The 19159-nt window shown below is 34.7% G+C and overlaps 2 protein-coding genes across 4 annotated transcripts in view; one reads left to right on the top strand and one right to left on the bottom strand.

Moving 5' to 3' along the window:
* FTO (FTO alpha-ketoglutarate dependent dioxygenase) overlaps window positions 1-674 on the bottom strand; it is a 374809-nt gene extending 374135 nt beyond the window's left edge. For all 3 annotated transcript variants that reach the window (XM_081275884.1, XM_081275885.1, XM_081275886.1), the window contains exon 1: window positions 522-674. In XM_081275884.1, coding sequence (XP_081132010.1) covers window positions 522-566 — 45 coding nt within the window. In that variant the 5' untranslated portion in view covers window positions 567-674. The remainder of the gene's footprint in view (window positions 1-521) is intronic.
* A 145-nt stretch (window positions 675-819) lies between these two features.
* RPGRIP1L (RPGRIP1 like) overlaps window positions 820-19159 on the top strand; it is a 101508-nt gene continuing 83168 nt past the window's right edge. Inside the window, exons 1-6 of the mRNA XM_081275883.1 lie at window positions 820-943; window positions 3514-3605; window positions 5523-5667; window positions 8821-9113; window positions 12993-13095; window positions 14405-14548. Of these exons, the coding sequence (XP_081132009.1) occupies window positions 3521-3605; window positions 5523-5667; window positions 8821-9113; window positions 12993-13095; window positions 14405-14548 (770 nt within the window). The 5' untranslated portion in view covers window positions 820-943; window positions 3514-3520. The remainder of the gene's footprint in view (window positions 944-3513; window positions 3606-5522; window positions 5668-8820; window positions 9114-12992; window positions 13096-14404; window positions 14549-19159) is intronic.

Here is a 19159-nt window from a genome sequence, read left to right as displayed (position 1 = left end):
GTAGTGAATAAGAATGTGGTCAAAGATTCATACCACAGTGCTGAAGGCACAGGCTGTATCAGCTGTCCACTGAGACAACTGTTCCAAATAAACACATCTGACCGCACGATATTTCATCCAGCTCTCAGTCCTCAGAGACCATGTTGGAATGAGAAAGCACAGCTGGTGTGATCACCGTCATCTGAGAGTCCAGGAAACTGAGGCACAAGGGCGGCTACAAATTTAACCACAGAATAGGTGCAGAAATAGAACAAGGGACTGGGTGTCTCGATTCTCATTCCTGAGCTGGTCCAACGGGACTCGGCCTGCATCCTAAGCAACACGAATATACAACACACGCGCGCGCGCACACGCACACACACGCACACGCAGCCCAAGTCTCCAGGATCCTTGCAGACAAGGCCCTGTCATCCCTTGGTTTAACACCGTGCATCCGCTCATCATCAAAGCAAGCCCTTCCGGTTCCCTGCCTCTAGCTCCCAGCGGAGCAAGAATCCCAGACCTAGGGAAGGCCGACGTACCTTAGCTTCGCGCTCTCGTTCCTCCGCGGTCTGTGTGCGCTTCATGTTGCCACTAAAGCCGCCTTCGCCACCGCGAGCCGCGTAAATGCCTGGCCCTGGGCCCCGCCTCCTGCGTGTAGTTCTCTCGGCGTTCTGCTTCTATCCAGCGCCATGCGCCCTCAGAACCTTGAGAACTACCACTCCCAGGATGCACCGCGCGACACCCGCGAGCGCCTCGGGCTTCAGAGCAGAATTTCCCCGGTCCGACAGCGGACCCAGGGTAGTCCGCTACGCAGCAAACAGGAGGCCTGGAGACCGCGAAGAACTACATTTCCCAGGGGGCAACGGGGCCTGCCATGTTTTTCCCGTGCTCCTCTCGGCCGGCCGGCCGACAAGCTGTCGGCGCCATAGCAACGGTAGCTATCGGCCGGGCGAGAGTGGTGGTGAGTACTCTGGGGGGTGTCGGGGGTGGACGAGGCTAGCGGACCCTAACGCTGCAACACCGGCCAGGGTCCTGGGGTATGCTTTGCGGTCTGGAGAAGACCCTGGAGATCTTGCGTGAAAAGCAGCCCCGCCGAGACACCTCCACATAACTCAGGCCTGCATCACAACCCGCCCTTTATCCCCACGCCCAGGAGTGGTCCGAAATTTTGTATCCCAGCTCTAAAGCCTACCTAATGAGAGTTGCGGTCCCTATCCACATCCTTCAAGTAGAAGGTCACATACACACTTCACTCACTTACCCTGTGTTCAGAATTGCTTGGTGGACCCTAAACACCTTGAGTGAGTGCCCTATTATTACTTTATTACCTGTTTATTGTCTCACTACTTCTATAACCCGTTAATGCCGTAAAGGCAAGGACTTTGTTTACCATTTTGGTCTCAGTGGCTGATATTCATTTATGCATTCAGTAAATACAAACTTTAGCGCCCACCATAGGACAAGACACTTCCATACTATGAACCTCAATGCACACCAGAAGATGTTTATACTTAATTAGGGGACACGATAAACTAGTAAACAAATGAAATATTTTTCAGATAAAGGCTATTGCCATAAAAGAAATAAACCCCGAAGAAATTGGGAAGACGACTACTCTAACATAGGATGGTCAGGGAAAGTTTTATATCTAAGCTCAACTCCAAAGGAGCCAGCCAATGCAAAGGCTTTGAACAACACTAGGGTATGGTGGGCTTGTGGAAAGTAGAGGGCAATATAAGTGAAGTGGAGTGGAGTGAGCAAGAAGGTAGAGTGGGAGCTGTTGTAAAGGTGTTCCCACAACATGCAGGGTTTCTCGACCCCTGCACTATTAACATTTTGGATGGGATTATCATGGATGCTATGCACCACAAAATGTTTAGTCTCATCCCTAACATCTACCCCACTAGAGTCCAGTACACCTCCCCTTCCCAGTTGTGACAACCCAAAATATCACCAGACAACTTCCTAGATTAGTGATGTTAGACAAGTTACCTGATCTATCTCAACTTCCTCATTTGTAAAGCAGGACTCATTTGAGTAACAGTATCACAAGGATATTGTGGGTAATTTAATTAATTCAAAATAGTAAATTAATTAAACAGAAAACAGTGCATGTTCTAAACAGTGTGAGCATTCAGTAAATGTGAACACCATCATCACCTTCATCAGTAGTCCTATAAAATTAACCTTTACTCTATCATGGAAAAGTAGTCAAGTTTCATGGGTGGCCTGTGATTTAAAATCTTAATAATTTAAGTCCTAAAAATGACGTTTGTTTTTTTTTGTAGCAAAGTTTCTAAAAGAAGTAGTTGATCTCCCAGGCATTCATCCATTACCTGTTTCTATCCCACAAAATTGCAGTGGTTCTCAACTTTTTGGAGTTACAATGAAAATTATGAATCCACTCCCTAAAGCATATTGCATCCACACATATACATACAAAATTTGCAAAAACATCTCAGTTTTTGGACCCTGAAAGCTCCATGAACTTCATTCATTCATTCATTCATTCAAACAACTATCCAGTGAATGCCTGCTCTCTGAATGTACTAAGCTCTATGCCAGCCTCTAAGAATAAAGAAGTGAACAAGACAAATAAGCTTGCTACATTAGTCTTAACATTATAGAACTTGAAAACCTCTGCCTTAAGGTATCTTCATTAGCAGTTTGCATTTAACTTCTCAGGTACATCAAAATGAAAATATAAAATCCTTTTTTCCCCCTTTTTGCATACTATACATCTTATGGACCATTCATATCCAGATACAAAATAAAGTTGCTGTGGCGAATGTCTGTAAAGAATACGAACTGTAAATACTAAAATTAGCTGGATAGTCTATATATGTTGTGATAGCTAATCCCTGCAACCTTTGTCTCGAGATAAAGGCAGGATGTAACAAAAGCAATACCAACTGATGAATTTTTGAAACCATTTTCACCAAACTTGAAACTCCCCATTCATCTGTGCATCAAGCAAAAAATTAGTATTCCAGTATCATTGACATCCCAAGCACATGGGCTAAATGCTTTCAATTTATCATCTCACTTATTTTTACAATACCTTTGAGGTATTATTTACTTCACTTTTTAAATAAGGAACTGAATCTCAAATGGGTTGCATGGTTTGATGAGCAGTTAAATAATAGAACAACCATTTGGATTAAGTTCCTGATTCAATATTTTTCCACAATATTTTTGTGGAGAAGAAGGGAGCTAGAAAGGAAATATTTCTTATATTTGGAAGTTTAATCGTTTTTCACATAGAAGAAAAAAGAGAAAAGGAAGAATGATAATCTTACCTCATTTCCTAAGCAAACTATAGGAAATACACTGTTGAAAGAAACACTGTCTCCATGATTGAATGTAGTATTACTTTTAGAATAGAAGCTTTCATCTTCTTCAAGCAGCACATGTGGGCAATAAGATGTCCATTAAAGTTCTGGTCCCTTATTCGTTTTATTTGGTTCATTCCATTGCATGCTTAATGTAATAACTTGGGAAGAGTTTATTTGAATTTTCGTTTCTCCACAGATAGGCCATGTCTGGTCCAACTGATGAGACTGCAGGAGACCTGCCTGTGAAAGATATAGGTCTAAACCTCTTTGGAGCAGGAGGGTTACAAGGTATGGCCAGCTGTTATTTATTACAGTTATGAACTTTGATCAGTGATTTCTTTACTTTTAATTTAAAGTATTCTGATATTCATACAAACCAAACCATTTAAGTAACTATATAGCTCTTGATTGGACTAAACAAGATGGAGAGTTTGGAACACATATGGTATTTTACTGCACGCATCAATTATCAACAGCTCATAGCAAATGCAAGATCCCCCTCTATTCTGATAAAGAATTGTTATAAATCATCTTTTTAAAATTCTACACATCAGTAGAAACTACATAGAGAGTATCATGCCTCCAAACCAAATTGCCTGGTTTAAATCACATTCACCATTAAAACATTTCTTTATGTTTAAGTTTTATACAAGAGGAAATGCCATATTTAAAAATTTTTGCCTTTCAAGTAGAGTATCTCAACATGGCTTGTTTATGCAAGTGATAGTGAGTTTTTTTTATCAAATTAATATACATTAAAGGGTTTTTTTTAATCCTTTTATCACTTAATGGTTGCTATAGAGTTAAAGAGCACTTTCAAATTAAGGAAGAAAACACTGCTTTAAAGAACAATTTTAAATAGAGAGCAATGTTTATATTTGTGTGTACAAATAATGTGTCAGCCATACTCTCTGGCGACACTACATTTACTATTGAAAAACCTAGGGATTTAAAACATATTCCACTAAGGAATCCTCATGTACCATCTAATCAGAAGAGTGTAAATGACTACCTTTAACTATCTCAGAAAGATAGTTAATGTATTATTTACTAAAAAAAGATAAATTTTTTAGTAAATTAAAATACATATAATGTACTTTATTGTTAAAAGTGAATAGTATGTAAGTTTTGCTTTAGATCTTTCAGGGAGTATCAGGTATTCAAATACAAATAAATTTTAAGACTGCAAAGCTATTTATTGGATTTTCATACTGTTGAAGTTCAGTTCTTGTCCTCCATTACCACCATCAGACTTTAATCTCTGTCAGATTTTTCTTTGTTTTTATTGAACAATTATAGAAAATTGATGTATTTCACAAAGATATGGAAAGTACCAAATTTAAACATGTGAAAAGATATATGCATGCTCAAAGTGTATGAAAGTTCTGTCTATTAAAATAGCTTGGAAAGGGGCTGGGATTATGGCTCAGAGGGAGAGCACTCGCCTCGCATGCATGAGGCACTGGGTTCGATCCTCAGCCCCACATGAAAATACAGAGATATTGTGTCCACCTATAACTAAAAAAATAAATATTTTTAAAAAATAGCTTGGAGAGAAATGATCTGTGAAGCTTTCCAATGACAAATTTTTAAATTTTAGGGGTTTTAAGGGGAGGGGTTGGTCTTGTATTGCAGTTTGTTTTTTGTAGCTTAACACCCATGACTCAAAAAAGTTTTAATCATTGTGTTCACCAAATTATTCTAACTCTTGCCTTTGTAAAAAATATATAAATAAATACTTTCAGATACTCTAACATGTTTGTGCATGCACCCTTGTCACTAGAGATAGAACTCTAGGACTCACGTTTGCTAAACAAATGCTCGACCACTGAATTACTCCTGCAGCCCAGGCACTCTTTGACTTTTCTGATTTGATTCTTACAGCATTCAGCATATAAATTGAAAAGCCTATTGAATCTGAGTTCCATCTTATAGTCTGAAAGAATGATTATTTGAATATATTTTTTAATAAATGCTATTTTTGCTCAAATCCCTAATACTAGATATAAAGTACTAATCACAAGATTCTTACTCTCACTCTTTATTATTGTGAACAATTGCTATATAATATTTCTAAAAAAATCTTCCTTGTAGATCACAAAGGAAAAATCTGAATTCATCAGAGATTATTTTAATACCAATAGTTATCATTTTTAAAGACTATGTTAAGTAATCCCATAATTAATTACCTTGGCATTTTTGCAGAAACTTCAACTACTCGGACAATGAAGTCTCGCCAAGCAATATCACGTGTCAGTCGTGAAGAACTGGAAGACAGATTTTTGCGTTTGCATGATGAGAACATTTTACTTAAACAGCATGCCCGTAAGCAAGAAGATAAAATTAAAAGGTTATGATAAAAAGCTTTTAGCTTTTTTTTCTCGACTCTGTAAAGTTTGGAGGATATGCTTTTTTATAAACTTAATTGAAAACCCCACCTTCAATCTCTTTTGGAACAGGCATGTTGTAAATAAATAGAATTTTTAAAAATGGAAAATCTTACAAACCAGAATAATAAGCCGAAAAGATTGTGTTTATTATGTCTGAACTTGCTATTTGAATGAAGAGAGCAAGCTAATAGCTAAGAGTGCCATGAGTATATCATATCTATAAATAACTTTTGGTTTAATATTTATAGTTTAATAAGCAAATGGCCAGAGCATTTGTTTTTTAAAATGTCATCATTTTAAAATAAAAGTTTAAAAAAATAATTAACTATTACAACTCATTAGAATACATGTTCCTTTAAGATTTGTGGGGTTTATTAATGAAAACATCACTTCCGTCTCTAGAACATGTTTAAATTAGCTTAGGTTAGTCTATATTTTCAAGGATCTCCACTGTGTGCTGAAAAAGTATTGTCATTTTTTATTTATGTGCAAAAAGTTTATGCAAGACTGATGTCTTAAGAATAGATATTCTTTAATTCTTTCTTATTCAGAAATACTGTGCCTATCTACTGAATGTATGACATTAAAAATAAAAACGTACATTCACATTTGTAAGCATGAGCAAGTCTTATTCATATTTATGATCTAGGTTCAAAGGAAAGGTGAGAGAGCCATTGAAGAAAGAAGATAGGGATTAGAATTCATCCTGAAGAAGTGACTCCAGTTCACTTTTTACTCTGTGGCTTTTGTTTTAGCAACCCACTGCCCTGCCTTTTACTTGGAGTTGGTTTTTGAGTAATAATCTCAAAAAGTTCTCAAAGTTTGCCTGAACCCCTTTCTGTCCAGTAACATCCATGTCAGCCAAGCAGAATGAGGCATATAGTTTGTGACCACTAAATATTTTTTTTTCTCTTTGTAAGCCTAATTGGGCAGTAAAAAAAAAAAAAAAAAAAAAAATTGAATTCACAATCTTGACTTCGTTAATAATTTGTCCTACCCAGAAAATAAAAAATAACTTAATAATGAGCCATGTAGTTTCATGGGAAAAGGACTACGCTAGGAGTCAAGTTGTATATGTGTGTTCCATTATCTCTCTGCCACTAGCCTATGGTATGTTCAAGCCATTTAACCTCCAGGGACTTTATTTAACTCAGCTATAAGAGTAGTGATCCCATGAACTCTTTGACCCAAAACTCGAAATTTCTTCTCAGTCTTAGACCCCTGACAGTGACTTAAATACATAGGTAGAATCATGTTTAAACTTATCCTTAGATTAGTATCTCTTTCTTTTGCATAAATATAGATTTTTTAAAAACCACCTTTTTAAATAAGTACTCGAACTTTACCAGATTACTTAAGATTCATCAATGTCGTAAAATAATCAAATCACATGAAAAGTATTTCTATTACTGGACACACAAAAAATTATGCTTCCTAATAAAGTTTGCTTGAAGGTCAGCATAAAAAATGGAAAGACACTTTTGATGTGCTTCTCTTGCCTTAAAAATTAAGGTCATTTCTTTGGATATTGAGTGCTTTTTCATGTTAAATATGATCTCTTCTTTTGACCATAATCTGTATCTCTGTGTAACAATCTGTGTTACAGTAGACTCAAGGATTTAGATTGACATCTCATTTGGATAACTACCTTATTTTTATGGATAGGACATTGGGTGGAGCTTAGCACCCTGAACTCTAATATTAAAGGGCAAGATAGAAGGTGGCTTTGATGGACTAGAATACCTGGCCAGATTTTCCAATGATATATCATTCTCTGGATTAGGTGGAAAAGGAACTAATCCATTGATTATTTTACTAGGATGTTTGTGGTACTCTTGGATCTTGGTTTTTATTATCCTATATCCCTTATAAAGCATGCTTAATGGATGTGCCTCAAGGGAAAAAGAAAACAATCTTAACTGATTATGTTATGCATAGCTCTCCCTGATGCCACATGCTGCAGGCCGAGTAACCAGAAGTGTAGATAGACATGTATTACTACCGATTTACAGAGGACTCTGCTTAGGGCAAAAAAAAAAAAAAAAAAAGGTTGTTCTGTGACATCCCAAAGCTATTAAGGATTTTTTTATTTCACTTTTGTTCTCTTAAGTAAAAGCTTCTGTCCATAACCATGCTAAAATAAAGCAAACCCCATTTAAAGAAAAATGAAGTGTGTTTTTATTTTCAATCTCCTGTCTGGGCCTTTATAAAAATAGATTCACTATAAACTAGAATCAGCTATTGAAGATGTGCGACCAATTTTGTAAAGTCTTGAACTTGTGTGTCTCATCAAAGCCACCTTTTCTTTCTTGTCCTGCCAAGATTTTTCCATTCACTGTCAGGCATGTTTTCCGAACGTGTATATTACATCACCCCCATGTGCCCTTTCTGTCTTTTGTTCTGTCTAACCAGTTTTTATCAAAACTTAAAAGAATCAAAGGTATAAACTCCTGAGATGTCAAAGTACAATTTAATTCTAAATTTAAAAGTGGCATTAAAATGATACTTTTTACATCTCACTATTTTCTACCATTAAACTCAAGTGTTTCTTGAGGACTAAGCAAGATTTAATGGTGCATTTTGGTTTCTTTTGAAATTTTCATTGAGCTTTATATGTGTGCATCTATGCATTCTAACATTTTTATATTTATAATATATCTTAATCCTATAGAAACTGAAAACAGTATATTACCAAAATGTTGCACAGTCTTAATACACTTTTCAAAAGTTTTAACTTACTGTGGATTGCAGATATAACCCACCATATCCACAATCTGTAACTACATTTAAGTGCATACAGCATTCCTATATAAGGTCATGCGTTAAAAATTGCATTTCAGGAACATATGGAGTAAATATGTGTCCTCTCTTTACTAACCTTAAATGATAAGCCTTAGGAAACTGTTATTTGTCAGTGCTATAAAGCAGATTGTTGCCCAGTGGTTTCAATTATCATCAAAGGATTCTTCACAGGCAGTAATAGTTACATCAAAACCTGAAATTTATTATTCAGGTTCTGCACTGAAGTCTTCACAGTGATTATGTTCCTTTCAACAGAATGCATTTTATGCTGACTTCTCACATTCCTTTTCATCTTTTTATTATTTCCCTAGAATGGCCACCAAGTTAATACGGCTAGTTAATGACAAGAAAAGATATGAGCGGGTTGGTGGCGGCCCCAAGCGGCTGGGACGAGATGTGGAGATGGAAGAAATGATTGAGCAGCTGCAAGAGAAAGTTCATGAGCTTGAAAGACAAAATGAAGTCCTCAAAAACAGACTAATTTCAGCCAAACAGCACCTTCAAATCCAAGGTTACAGGCCATACAATTATGTACAGTCTCGTGTTAACACTGGGCGTAGAAAAGCAAACGAAAATGCAGGCTTACAGGAGTGCTCCAGGAAAGGTAAATGGAGACTTTCAGCAAACCCTAAATTTAAGTCCTGTAATAGATTCTTTCATACAGACACAAAAAGTTTTATTTCTATATTTTACATGTTTTAACTATCAAAAGAGATAGAAATTAGTTTTGAGCTTGCTCTTTGATAAAATCATAATATTGTCATGAAGATCATTTTATTTAAGAGTTGGTTCTTTTTAGTTGATTTTTTATATTAAGAATAGAAATCAGGCTGGGGTTGTGGCTCAGTGGTTGAGCGCTCATCTAGCATATACAAGGCCCTGGGTTCGATCCTCAGCATCACATAAAAATAAATAAATAAAATAAAGGTATTGTGTCCAACTACAACTAAAAAATAAAATATTAAAAAAAATAGAAATCACATTAACTCAGACAAGTGGGGGAGATCAGCTAGTTTGCTTATATGTGGCCACATTTTTTTGAATGATCACATTAAACTTTTTCATCCAAAACCTTTTATAAAATTTGCAAAAGTGGCCAAGTGTGGTGAGTACACACCTGTAATCCCAGCTACTCAGAAGGCTGAAGCAGAAGGATTCCAAGTTTGAGGTCAGCCTAGCTAGACTCTGTCTAAAAAGAAAAAAATAAAAATTCTAGGGCTGCAGCTCAGTGATAGGGCATCCTGGATTCAGTACCCAGTACCAAGAAGTATTGAAATCTTTCTTGTTTTGTGGAAGCAGTGTGACAGTGGACTATGTGTATAACTAAGAATTTAAAAAGTTGGGTTCTTTCTCCTCCACTTACTAGCTGATCACCTTAAAAAACTCTCCTAATCATTATAAACTTGAGTTTTCTTTACATATAAAATAAAAAGTATTGAAGTGGGCTGGGGATATAGCTTAGTGGTAGAGTACTTGCCTAACATGGATGAGCTGTAGGTTCAATTCCTAATACTTCCCAAAAAATCTCCAAGTGACCTTTATAAAAGTCTTTTCCATCTGTAAAAATAATCACAGGTCAATTGTTTTCTTCATTTTAAAAATGAATAACCTAAAATTTACCCATATTACAAAGCAATTGAATTGCCAAGATAGGACTCAGTATAAATTTAAATATTTCTAATAAAAATTCCCAATTCTCTCTATCCACAGACAAACCTTATTATAACAGAACTAAAAATAAATAAACTTTTTTTTTTTTTTTTTTTTTTTTTTGGTGGTACTAGGGATTGAACCTAGGGCTTTTCACATGCTAGGCGAGCATTCTACCATTGAATTACATCCTCAGCCCTTAAGTAACTTTTTAAAATTTCATCTACTGCAGAAGGAGATAATTGATTTTTGTTTGGAATATGCTTCACATAAAGATCAAACACCTTCAGGAATTTAAAAATCATGCAAAACTGTACTTTCAATTTATTGAGGAAGGAAAAAAACATATGAACATAAGGAGAGAAAAATTTGTTGTAGCTTTCTCTCCAAACCAAAATGTTAACACTATCTGTTCCATAGATAGAGTTCCTTTGAAGTCAGTAAGGCCATCACACAGGCAGGAGGCAGCTGCAGGATGAAAGGGGTTGGCTGTTCCTAGCTATGTGAGATTGCGGTCAACTTTGAATATAACCAAAGTAAGCATAATGAATTATAAATCAGAAAATACATACTGTCATTAATTACCTTTTTTTATATGGAAGAGAACAGCTGACCTCCAGCCTCATTTTTCCCATCTATAAAACGGAATGATAATAATACCAGATTAGATAAGAGGTGAAGCTTTTGTAGGTCTACAATAAATTATTTTAACTTTAAAAAGTCATTTATTCTCTAATTTAGTCAGAATATAAGTGGTCAAGATGATATCTTTGGTCTGCGAGGTCTTTTATACGAAATAAAAATAATGTCTGAAATTTAGTTTTCTTTACATATCAAATAAAAATACTTTTTAGACTAAAATGACAAGCTGATCTAGTATATGAATTATTATTTAAATAGAAGAGATCAATCAATAGAGGGGCTTGGGATGTAGCTCAATGGTGGAGCATTTGCCGGACACTGCCAAAAAACAAAAACATTCATGAAAGTTTGACTACAAAGCTTAAATTTCTCTTTATGATTGTACACTCTTAATGACCCAGACCTTTTTTTTTTACTAAACATAGAGTCCAGAACAGGGAAGTTGCACAAAACATTAGTGATGAATACTTTCTTAATCACTATTTTTCTGAGTAAAGCTGGGGCATCATTACCAAAGTTGATACCTCAGCTCTGCCTTTGAGGACTGCCTCTGAGGCTGGGATTAAGGCCAGACTTGTCAGGAATATCTCAACGTTCAGGGACTAGACCAGAACCCAAACCCTCTCTAGCCATGGGAAGCCTTTACTATCAAACTGCTGTACAAATAACTGTCATTTTCTATTTGTGCTTTGGGATAATGGATGAAAAACACTGGCTTGATTGTGGTTGATACTATGCAAACACAATTCTTGTTGTGAACAATGAGTGGAACAAAAATTTGTAAAGTTTATGTGTTTTAAAATATAACTATTAGCAAATCACCATGAAACTGTTAATTTTAAGATATATTTTGAGTATTTTTTTAAACCATGCTGGTAATGTTGAATTTTCCCTTGATTGATGTAGGAAAAGCTTAAAAATTAGGATTATTGCCAAAATAATTTAACTGGCAAATTCCATCATACTAAAATATTTGAATGTGTTAGGCAGAGCCTTTTCTGTTCTTTTTTTTTTAATTATTTTTTGAGACATATGGGCCTTTATCTTTTTCATTTATTTATATGGGGTGCTGAGAATTGAACCCAGTGCCTCATACATGCTAGGCAAGCATTCCACCACTGAGCCACAACCCCAGCTCCACCTTTTTTATTCTTTAAGCTAGTACAGCAATAGATATTGAACATATTGGAAAGAGCAAGAAATAGTTTTATTATTCTAATTACAGTTCTAATTTATAACAATGTGTATGTACATCAAAACATCATGCAGATGGCAAATACAATTTTATCTATCAATTTAAATAATAAAATAACATTCATTTTTTTTGAAAGTAAACTTTTCTAAAGAAAAGAGTTTTATATCTGGGACTATGCTCAATTTAAAAATCTCTATCATTTGTCATCCTTTACCTTAAACTTTAATAGTTTAATTATTCCATAAATGTAAAGTAATTAATATAACTGAAAGTATGTCTCATTTTTAATAATGGGAATATCCTTGTAAAATTGCATATAACTTTTTAAGAAACAGGGTCTCACTCGTGTTGCCCAGGCTGGCCTTAAACTCCCAGTGTCAAATGATCCTCCTGCTTCAGCCCCCCAAGTAGCTGAGCCAGCATATATAACTATTTTTATTAAGTTATAATTTTTAAAATTATAATTTAAATGCAAGAGGGAAATGTCTTATTTAAAGAAATACTATCAATCTAGTCTCAAATCATCTTTCCTAAAATATGAATTTTCTTATTTAGCTAGAATAACAAAGTATAGGCGACATGCTGACTTAGGGTCAACAAATTGGAATGATTTTAAAATTTTAAAAAATCATTAACACAAAAAAAGTTAAGTTTTTGAAAACTTTTTCCTTCAAATTTTAGTTTACATTGAAAAGACTAGAAATTTTTTTCAGAAATTACTGCAGGAGTTCTAAATCAAATTATTCCTAGGTAATTTGGTTTTCATAGTATTATTTGTTAAATGGGCAACAGTTGCTGCTTTATTTTATTTAATACCTACTGCAGGTGAGATCTAATATTCTCTTTGGCATTGTATTTCTAATTCTCTATACAATGGAGCACATATGTCTTAATACTTAACAAGAGATTTTATTATATTGTAAATATCTTATGATAGCAAATAAAGGAGATTTTAAACTTCCCTTCTATAATCATATTTTATTCCTATATTTTTAGGTATAAGACTCCAAGATGTAGATGTAGCAGAAACTGTACAACCTGTGCTTACAAAATATGGCAATAGTTTACTTGAAGAAGCCAGAGGAGAAATAAGAAATTTGTATGTATTCTTTTTCATGGTTATTTTAGAACTTTGTTTATTGATCATGTCTTATTTTGATCCCTTCCTTTCCTTTATTGTAAACAAAAATGGGGTATGTCTAAATAATTTGCTTCACTAAAATACAGCTAGTTCTGAGGGGTAATAACAGGTATTACATGACATGTTTTCAGTAAAATAAGGGAAATGAATAACTTATCCACTACATCAATGAAAGGGCTTATAAAATAGTCTTCTTTATTCTAATTTTACCCCCAAAGGAATGGCATGGCATCCAATCATTTAGAGTAGTATAAACTTTAGAGGCAACATTTTCATTCCCAGAAAATCACAGGTAACTTTTTTCTTTTTTTTTTTAGATCCTGAATCAGCCCTTTTTGTGGTTTAAAAAAATAAATAAAAAGGAATTGGGAGGAGAGGCTTAAAAGTCTGAACTTATCAGATACATATGGATTTCAGATATTGTTTCCCTATGATTCTATGGTATTGCATTCTTCATCATATCATGGTTTCAAAAAAGTTACTTCTGCAACATTTAGGTTTCTTTCCCAGTTAATCAAAGCCTCATGGTTTCGGTGTCTTTTGAGTTAACCAAATGAAGATAAGGTTCTAGTTTACCTATAGACTTTCACCTGAATTGTCATGAAAGCAAAACAACACTAAATGGGGAAAGAGAACATGACACAAAAAGTAGATAGTTTAGACAGCTGCTTAAGAATAATATGGGCTTAAAATGTTTCCTTTTGAATATTTTAAATATCAGTTATAGTAATGATTAGCCTGTAAGAAAATAAAAGATTTGACATAATTTATTACCTGATAATCAGCTGAGAAATCAGAGTTCGTACCAATTTCCTGAGGCTCATTGCACTGGGATACCATCAGACACAGAAGAAAAAGATAAATGCATGCCAGAGACCACCACGTTATGTTTGGCAAATTTCCCGCCATCCTCTCTGAAGTGTTAATTTGGGTGATATAGGCAGATGTGAATATATGAAAGAAGAAAGGCACATTAATTATCTGAAGACCGGATTGAGAGTACACAACAGGTGATCAATAGAATTGAATTAAACCAAAGTCCAATCCATTGCGTTATTATCTTGTTAAAAAGCAATATCTTGAATTGTTCCATATGTATTTCCAAATCATCACATTCAATCTGCTACTATTTCACTGTGTGCAGAGGCAATTAAGCTAAACTTTTTAACTTTTGCTTGCTCTTTATTATGAAGAAATATCTTTGCACTGATCTTAAATACTACAAATTTTCCTCAACTACAGATTCTTAGAAGGCTTTTTATTTCAGAGAAAATGTTATTCAGTCACAAAGAGGCCAGATAGAAGAGTTAGAGCATTTGGCTGAGATCCTGAAAACTCAGTTGAGGAGGAAAGAAAATGAAATTGAGTTATCTCTTCTTCAGCTTCGTGAGCAGCAAGCTACAGATCAAAGGTATGTTAAAATAGAAATACCATTTTGATAAGGTCAGAATTAGTTTAAAATAGTTTATCATGTCTGTAAAAGGATACATTTATCTAGACTATTTAAAAATCATTTTTTACTTAACATTATTTCTATAGGCCTACTTTAGACCTACTAACTACTATCAACAACTCTCATGTTAGGGCTATTTTCCCTAACCTGCCCCTTTACAGGTTCTGATTGGTGGAAACTGCCCTCGTCATATGTTCTCTGTTTATTTGCTTCCTTTGCTAAAATCACAGGAAGTTAATGTCATTTCATTGTAGTTACTGAAAGAAATACGGGGTATAAGATTTTATCTGTTGATTTACCTTATATACAAGTCTAGCACATTTAAGATTTTTTTCAACCTTAAAAGGTAGTAAATTCGATAATACGGTTACAGTTGGTGATCTCAAAGATGTTACCTCTCCTCAAATCCAAAGTTGGCGTTGATCTGTTGATTATTGTGGAGGATGATGGGACCCATCAGTAGTTGCCCTAAAGGCATTTTGCCACCACTGCATTTTGGACATTTTATAAAGTATAGTATTTATGCTTGGATATTGTGCTTTCAACAAGACTTTATCCTTTTACCGAATTCTTTCTTGAATTATCTTTCTCCCTTTATGGCTTTTTTTTTTCCTTTAATTTTTTATTGTTTTGACTAAGCATACCCCAAATCAGAGATAGTAGCATATTGAATCTATCACTCGGCTTTAACAATTATTAACATGTTACCCATCTTATTACATAAACCCCTTCACCTTTATTTTCCTCCATTAATTAGCCTCAGCCAGATATGTCACTCAGATACTTTCGTATGTATCTCTTTCTGATAGGGAATTTTTTAAAACATAATCACCATGCCACTGTCACACCTGACAAAATTAATTGCCATTCTTTCATATAATCTAATAACCAGTTTATATTCAAACATTCCTAAAGATGTCTTTCTACTCTTTATATTCAAACATTCCTAAAGATGTCTTTCTACTGAATTAGAATCCAAATAAGGTCTACACCTTGGATTTAGTTGCTATATCTCTTTTGTATTTCATTAATCTCATTGTTTCTTAAACCAGACAGAGTTCCACTTTTCTTTCCCCCTTTCCAATGTGTCTGATGTTATGCATATGTGGCTGGATTCTTATTTAGAAAAACAAAGATTTCCTAGTGTTTCGTTTCACATTCAGTGTTTACCCTCTTTTAACAAACTAACCTTACATGGTAGCATATGAAGAAGCTAAGAAAAGAAGCATATCATCAAACTTGTTTAAAAATGTAAAGTGAGCTAAAACATATATCAAAAGCTTTATACTTAAAAGATTTATGGCCTAGGGTTATGGCTCAGCGGTAGAGTGCTCACCTCGAATGTGCGAGGCCCTGGGTTTGATCCTCAGCACCACATAAACATAAATAAATAAAATAAAGATGCTATGTTCAACTACAACTACAAAAAATTAAATTAAAAAAAAAGATTTAATTGGGCACAGTGGCACATCCTATAATCTCAGCTCCTTGAGAATCTGAAGCAGAGGGATCCTGCATTCAAGGCCAGCCTCAGAACTTAGTAAGGCCCTGAGCAACTTAGTCAGCCCTTGTCTCAAAATAAAAAATAAAAAAGGGTGGGGATATGACTTAGTGGTAAAGCATCCCTGGGTTAAATCCCCAGAACCAAAAAAAAAAAAAGAAAGAAAGAAAAGTTAGAAGTGTAGCATAACCTCTAATATTTATGTGTAAAATTGAATTGTATAAGAAAGCCTAATAACTAGTAACATTATATACCCTCCTAAATGCACAGCAAAAGAAACATGAATATTTTTGAGAATTATATTTAATTATATTTAAATGTAAACATATTTAAATTTTAATTAGACATGTTTACATTATACTTAATTTGAACCCTGACTTTAAATCATGATTGTCTAGGTGTGACCTATGTTTCCCTGGGAAGAGGAACTGATTTAGATTCAACCTTCTTGGAAAAAACAAGAAATGGTTCCTTATAAGGTACAGTGCCAGAGAGAACAAGACCCCTTCACTGAATGTAATGATCTTAATGTGATTGCTAACAGCCAGAATTCAGACATTATCTAAATACAAAAGTTCACATAAGCCAAGCTCAAGCTTGGGGCCCATCCTTATCTGCTGTATTCAACCATTATTGCAAGGTTATCAGGGAGTACCTTCCTTGTTATTTTTCTCATATTCCCAGACAGTCAGATGGACTATGTTAACTGATCCTTTTTCCAGATGGATATGATCGTCAGAGCTAGACTTTCAGTGTTAATTGAAAAGGAGATCCAAAAGTCCTTCAATCCTGGGTCAGAGCAGCAGCAGAAAGAGAGTGATAGACAAGGACACATGCTTTTCTACTATAAATATTGCCAGTAAGAGTACCAACATGTACTTATAGAGGAGCTAACCTTAAAAAACAAAAGAAGGGCTTCCTCAGGGGCCTGTGTTATCCATATAAACAAAATAAGCAGTCTTTTCTGTGATACCAAGAATTATAAGTGGAAACAAAATTGGTATTACAGGCCAAGGAACTTTTGTTGCAGAGGTCAGGAAAATAAATCAGTTTTTATCCTAGCTTACTGAATTTATAAAAGTGAAAATTTACATGTCATTTCCTTAGAAGGAAGAGTATCTATAGTGAGTAGCATATCGTTTCTTGAAATATTTTTGAAACTGAAGAAATAAGTTAAAATAAGAACTTTCAAGGCTATTTTTTAAAAATATGTTTACACATAGCTCAAAATTTTATGTATAACAGCAATTTTTTGAGACTAATGGAAAACTGTTGAAAAAAATTTAGGGAGAGTATAAAACTTGGTATAATTTACTGTAGAGAAAAATCACAAAATGGAAAACATATTTAAACTTCTCTTTCACGGATACATTATTTCAGATTTGAAATTCTAGAAGTCTGATCTGGATGTTGGACCCCTTGTTCTCAAACATGAACCTAACATAGTTGTAATCTTCAGAATGGCAGTGCTTGATATTTATGGCAGAGAGCCTTTTCATAGAATATTACAGAAACTCTTCATAGTATGTGTTTAATAGACCAGTTTGGTTTGGCATCAGTTTGACATAAACTTTTGGTTATCCAAAGCCTTTAATTGCTTTGAAGTAAAAGCCCAGTGCTGCTCCTTTTTATTAAAATCATGTTTTTTCCTGTTGTTGTGGTCTATTTTGGAAGACTGAGTTGTGATTTTTGCATATGTTCTACATAATGCCTCATTAGCAAAAAATCTTGTATCATTTACAAGTAGCCTGAATGTCTGTGTTGTTTTGAACAAAAATCCATATTAAAATTTAAACAATATAAAAATGCACATTTTCTGCTTATTAAAAAGGCTGTCTTAAATTAAATGCAAAGCAGTAACCAGTGAACATATGTACATGAACATTAAAATCAGAATGATTTTACCTTTTATTGACTTTTTCAACTCCAAAAATATGTATACTCTTAACAAGTGTGCTAAGTGTTGTTGTTTTTTTTTTTTTTTAAATAAATGTTAGGGTGTTTACCTTCTTAATTAAAAATCATGTAAGTGCCATAATGTCTCAATGGAGGAAATTTAACCCATATATATTTCAGACACTCTGACTTGCCCTCTTCTCTTTGGCAGACAGCGGATTGTCAAATCTTAGAATTGAGAGGCCTTTTGCAGCCGCACGTTATAAAAAACATCTTTGCTTTAAGGGCTGACTCTTTTTCCCCTGTGCACAGATACAGGATTACTTCCTAGCACTCTAAGTTTCTCCCCAAATTATCATTTTGAAAAGCAGCAAACCTACAGAAAAGTGGAGAAAATAAGAGAGTGAGCATTCACATACCTTGCACCTTTTAGCAATCTATGAATATTCCACAGCCTGCCTCTGCATTATGCAGACTTGCTCACAAGCCCTTCTTTCTCTCCTCTCGTCTCTCCCTCCCTCCTCCACCCCTTCACTGCACTTCTCTCTTTCTCTCACCCCTTTTTTTCCTTCTATTCCTCCCTTCCTCCTCTCCCATTTGATAATTAGGTGCCTATGTTTCTTCATTGTACACATATCTTCAAGGAACAAGGACATCCTCTTACATTATAGACACTCTAAACATTTAACTATGAATGACACAGTTGCCCCAGTTGTTCCAATAATGCTATTTATTACTGCACTTTTTTATTAATGGGTTTTGTTTTGTTTTGATCTCAGATTCAGTCAGAGGCTATGTGTTGTATTTAATTGTCATGGTATTTAGGTTTCCTTTATTTTAGAATGTTACCTGCTTTTTTTCCAGCCCATTGACAGTTGTTTGCAGAATGCCCCTCAATTTGGATTTGCCTGATTGCCCAGCCCCCTAATTAAGAGGGCACATCTGGTTTTCTGATGGTGGGATAACTGGGGCCAGGAATAACCATGCAAACATTAGAACACAGGGAGATGATCTGTTGTTTTTAAAAATAATATATTCACTAAGCTCTCACTATCATTTTGCATAGTTTAGAATTTGTCCAGTGACAATTATTTCACTCATACCATTTCTTTTATTCCTATGTTTCTTAAAATTAATATTATCTAAGATTTTTCTAGATAGCACTTGACATA

This window comes from Spermophilus citellus, assembly GCF_964194105.1.
Source record: "Spermophilus citellus genome assembly, chromosome: 18".
NCBI classification, from domain to species: Eukaryota; Metazoa; Chordata; class Mammalia; order Rodentia; family Sciuridae; genus Spermophilus; species Spermophilus citellus.
Note: the sequence above shows the minus strand (reverse complement) of the source record. Positions and strands in the feature narration are given on the sequence as shown.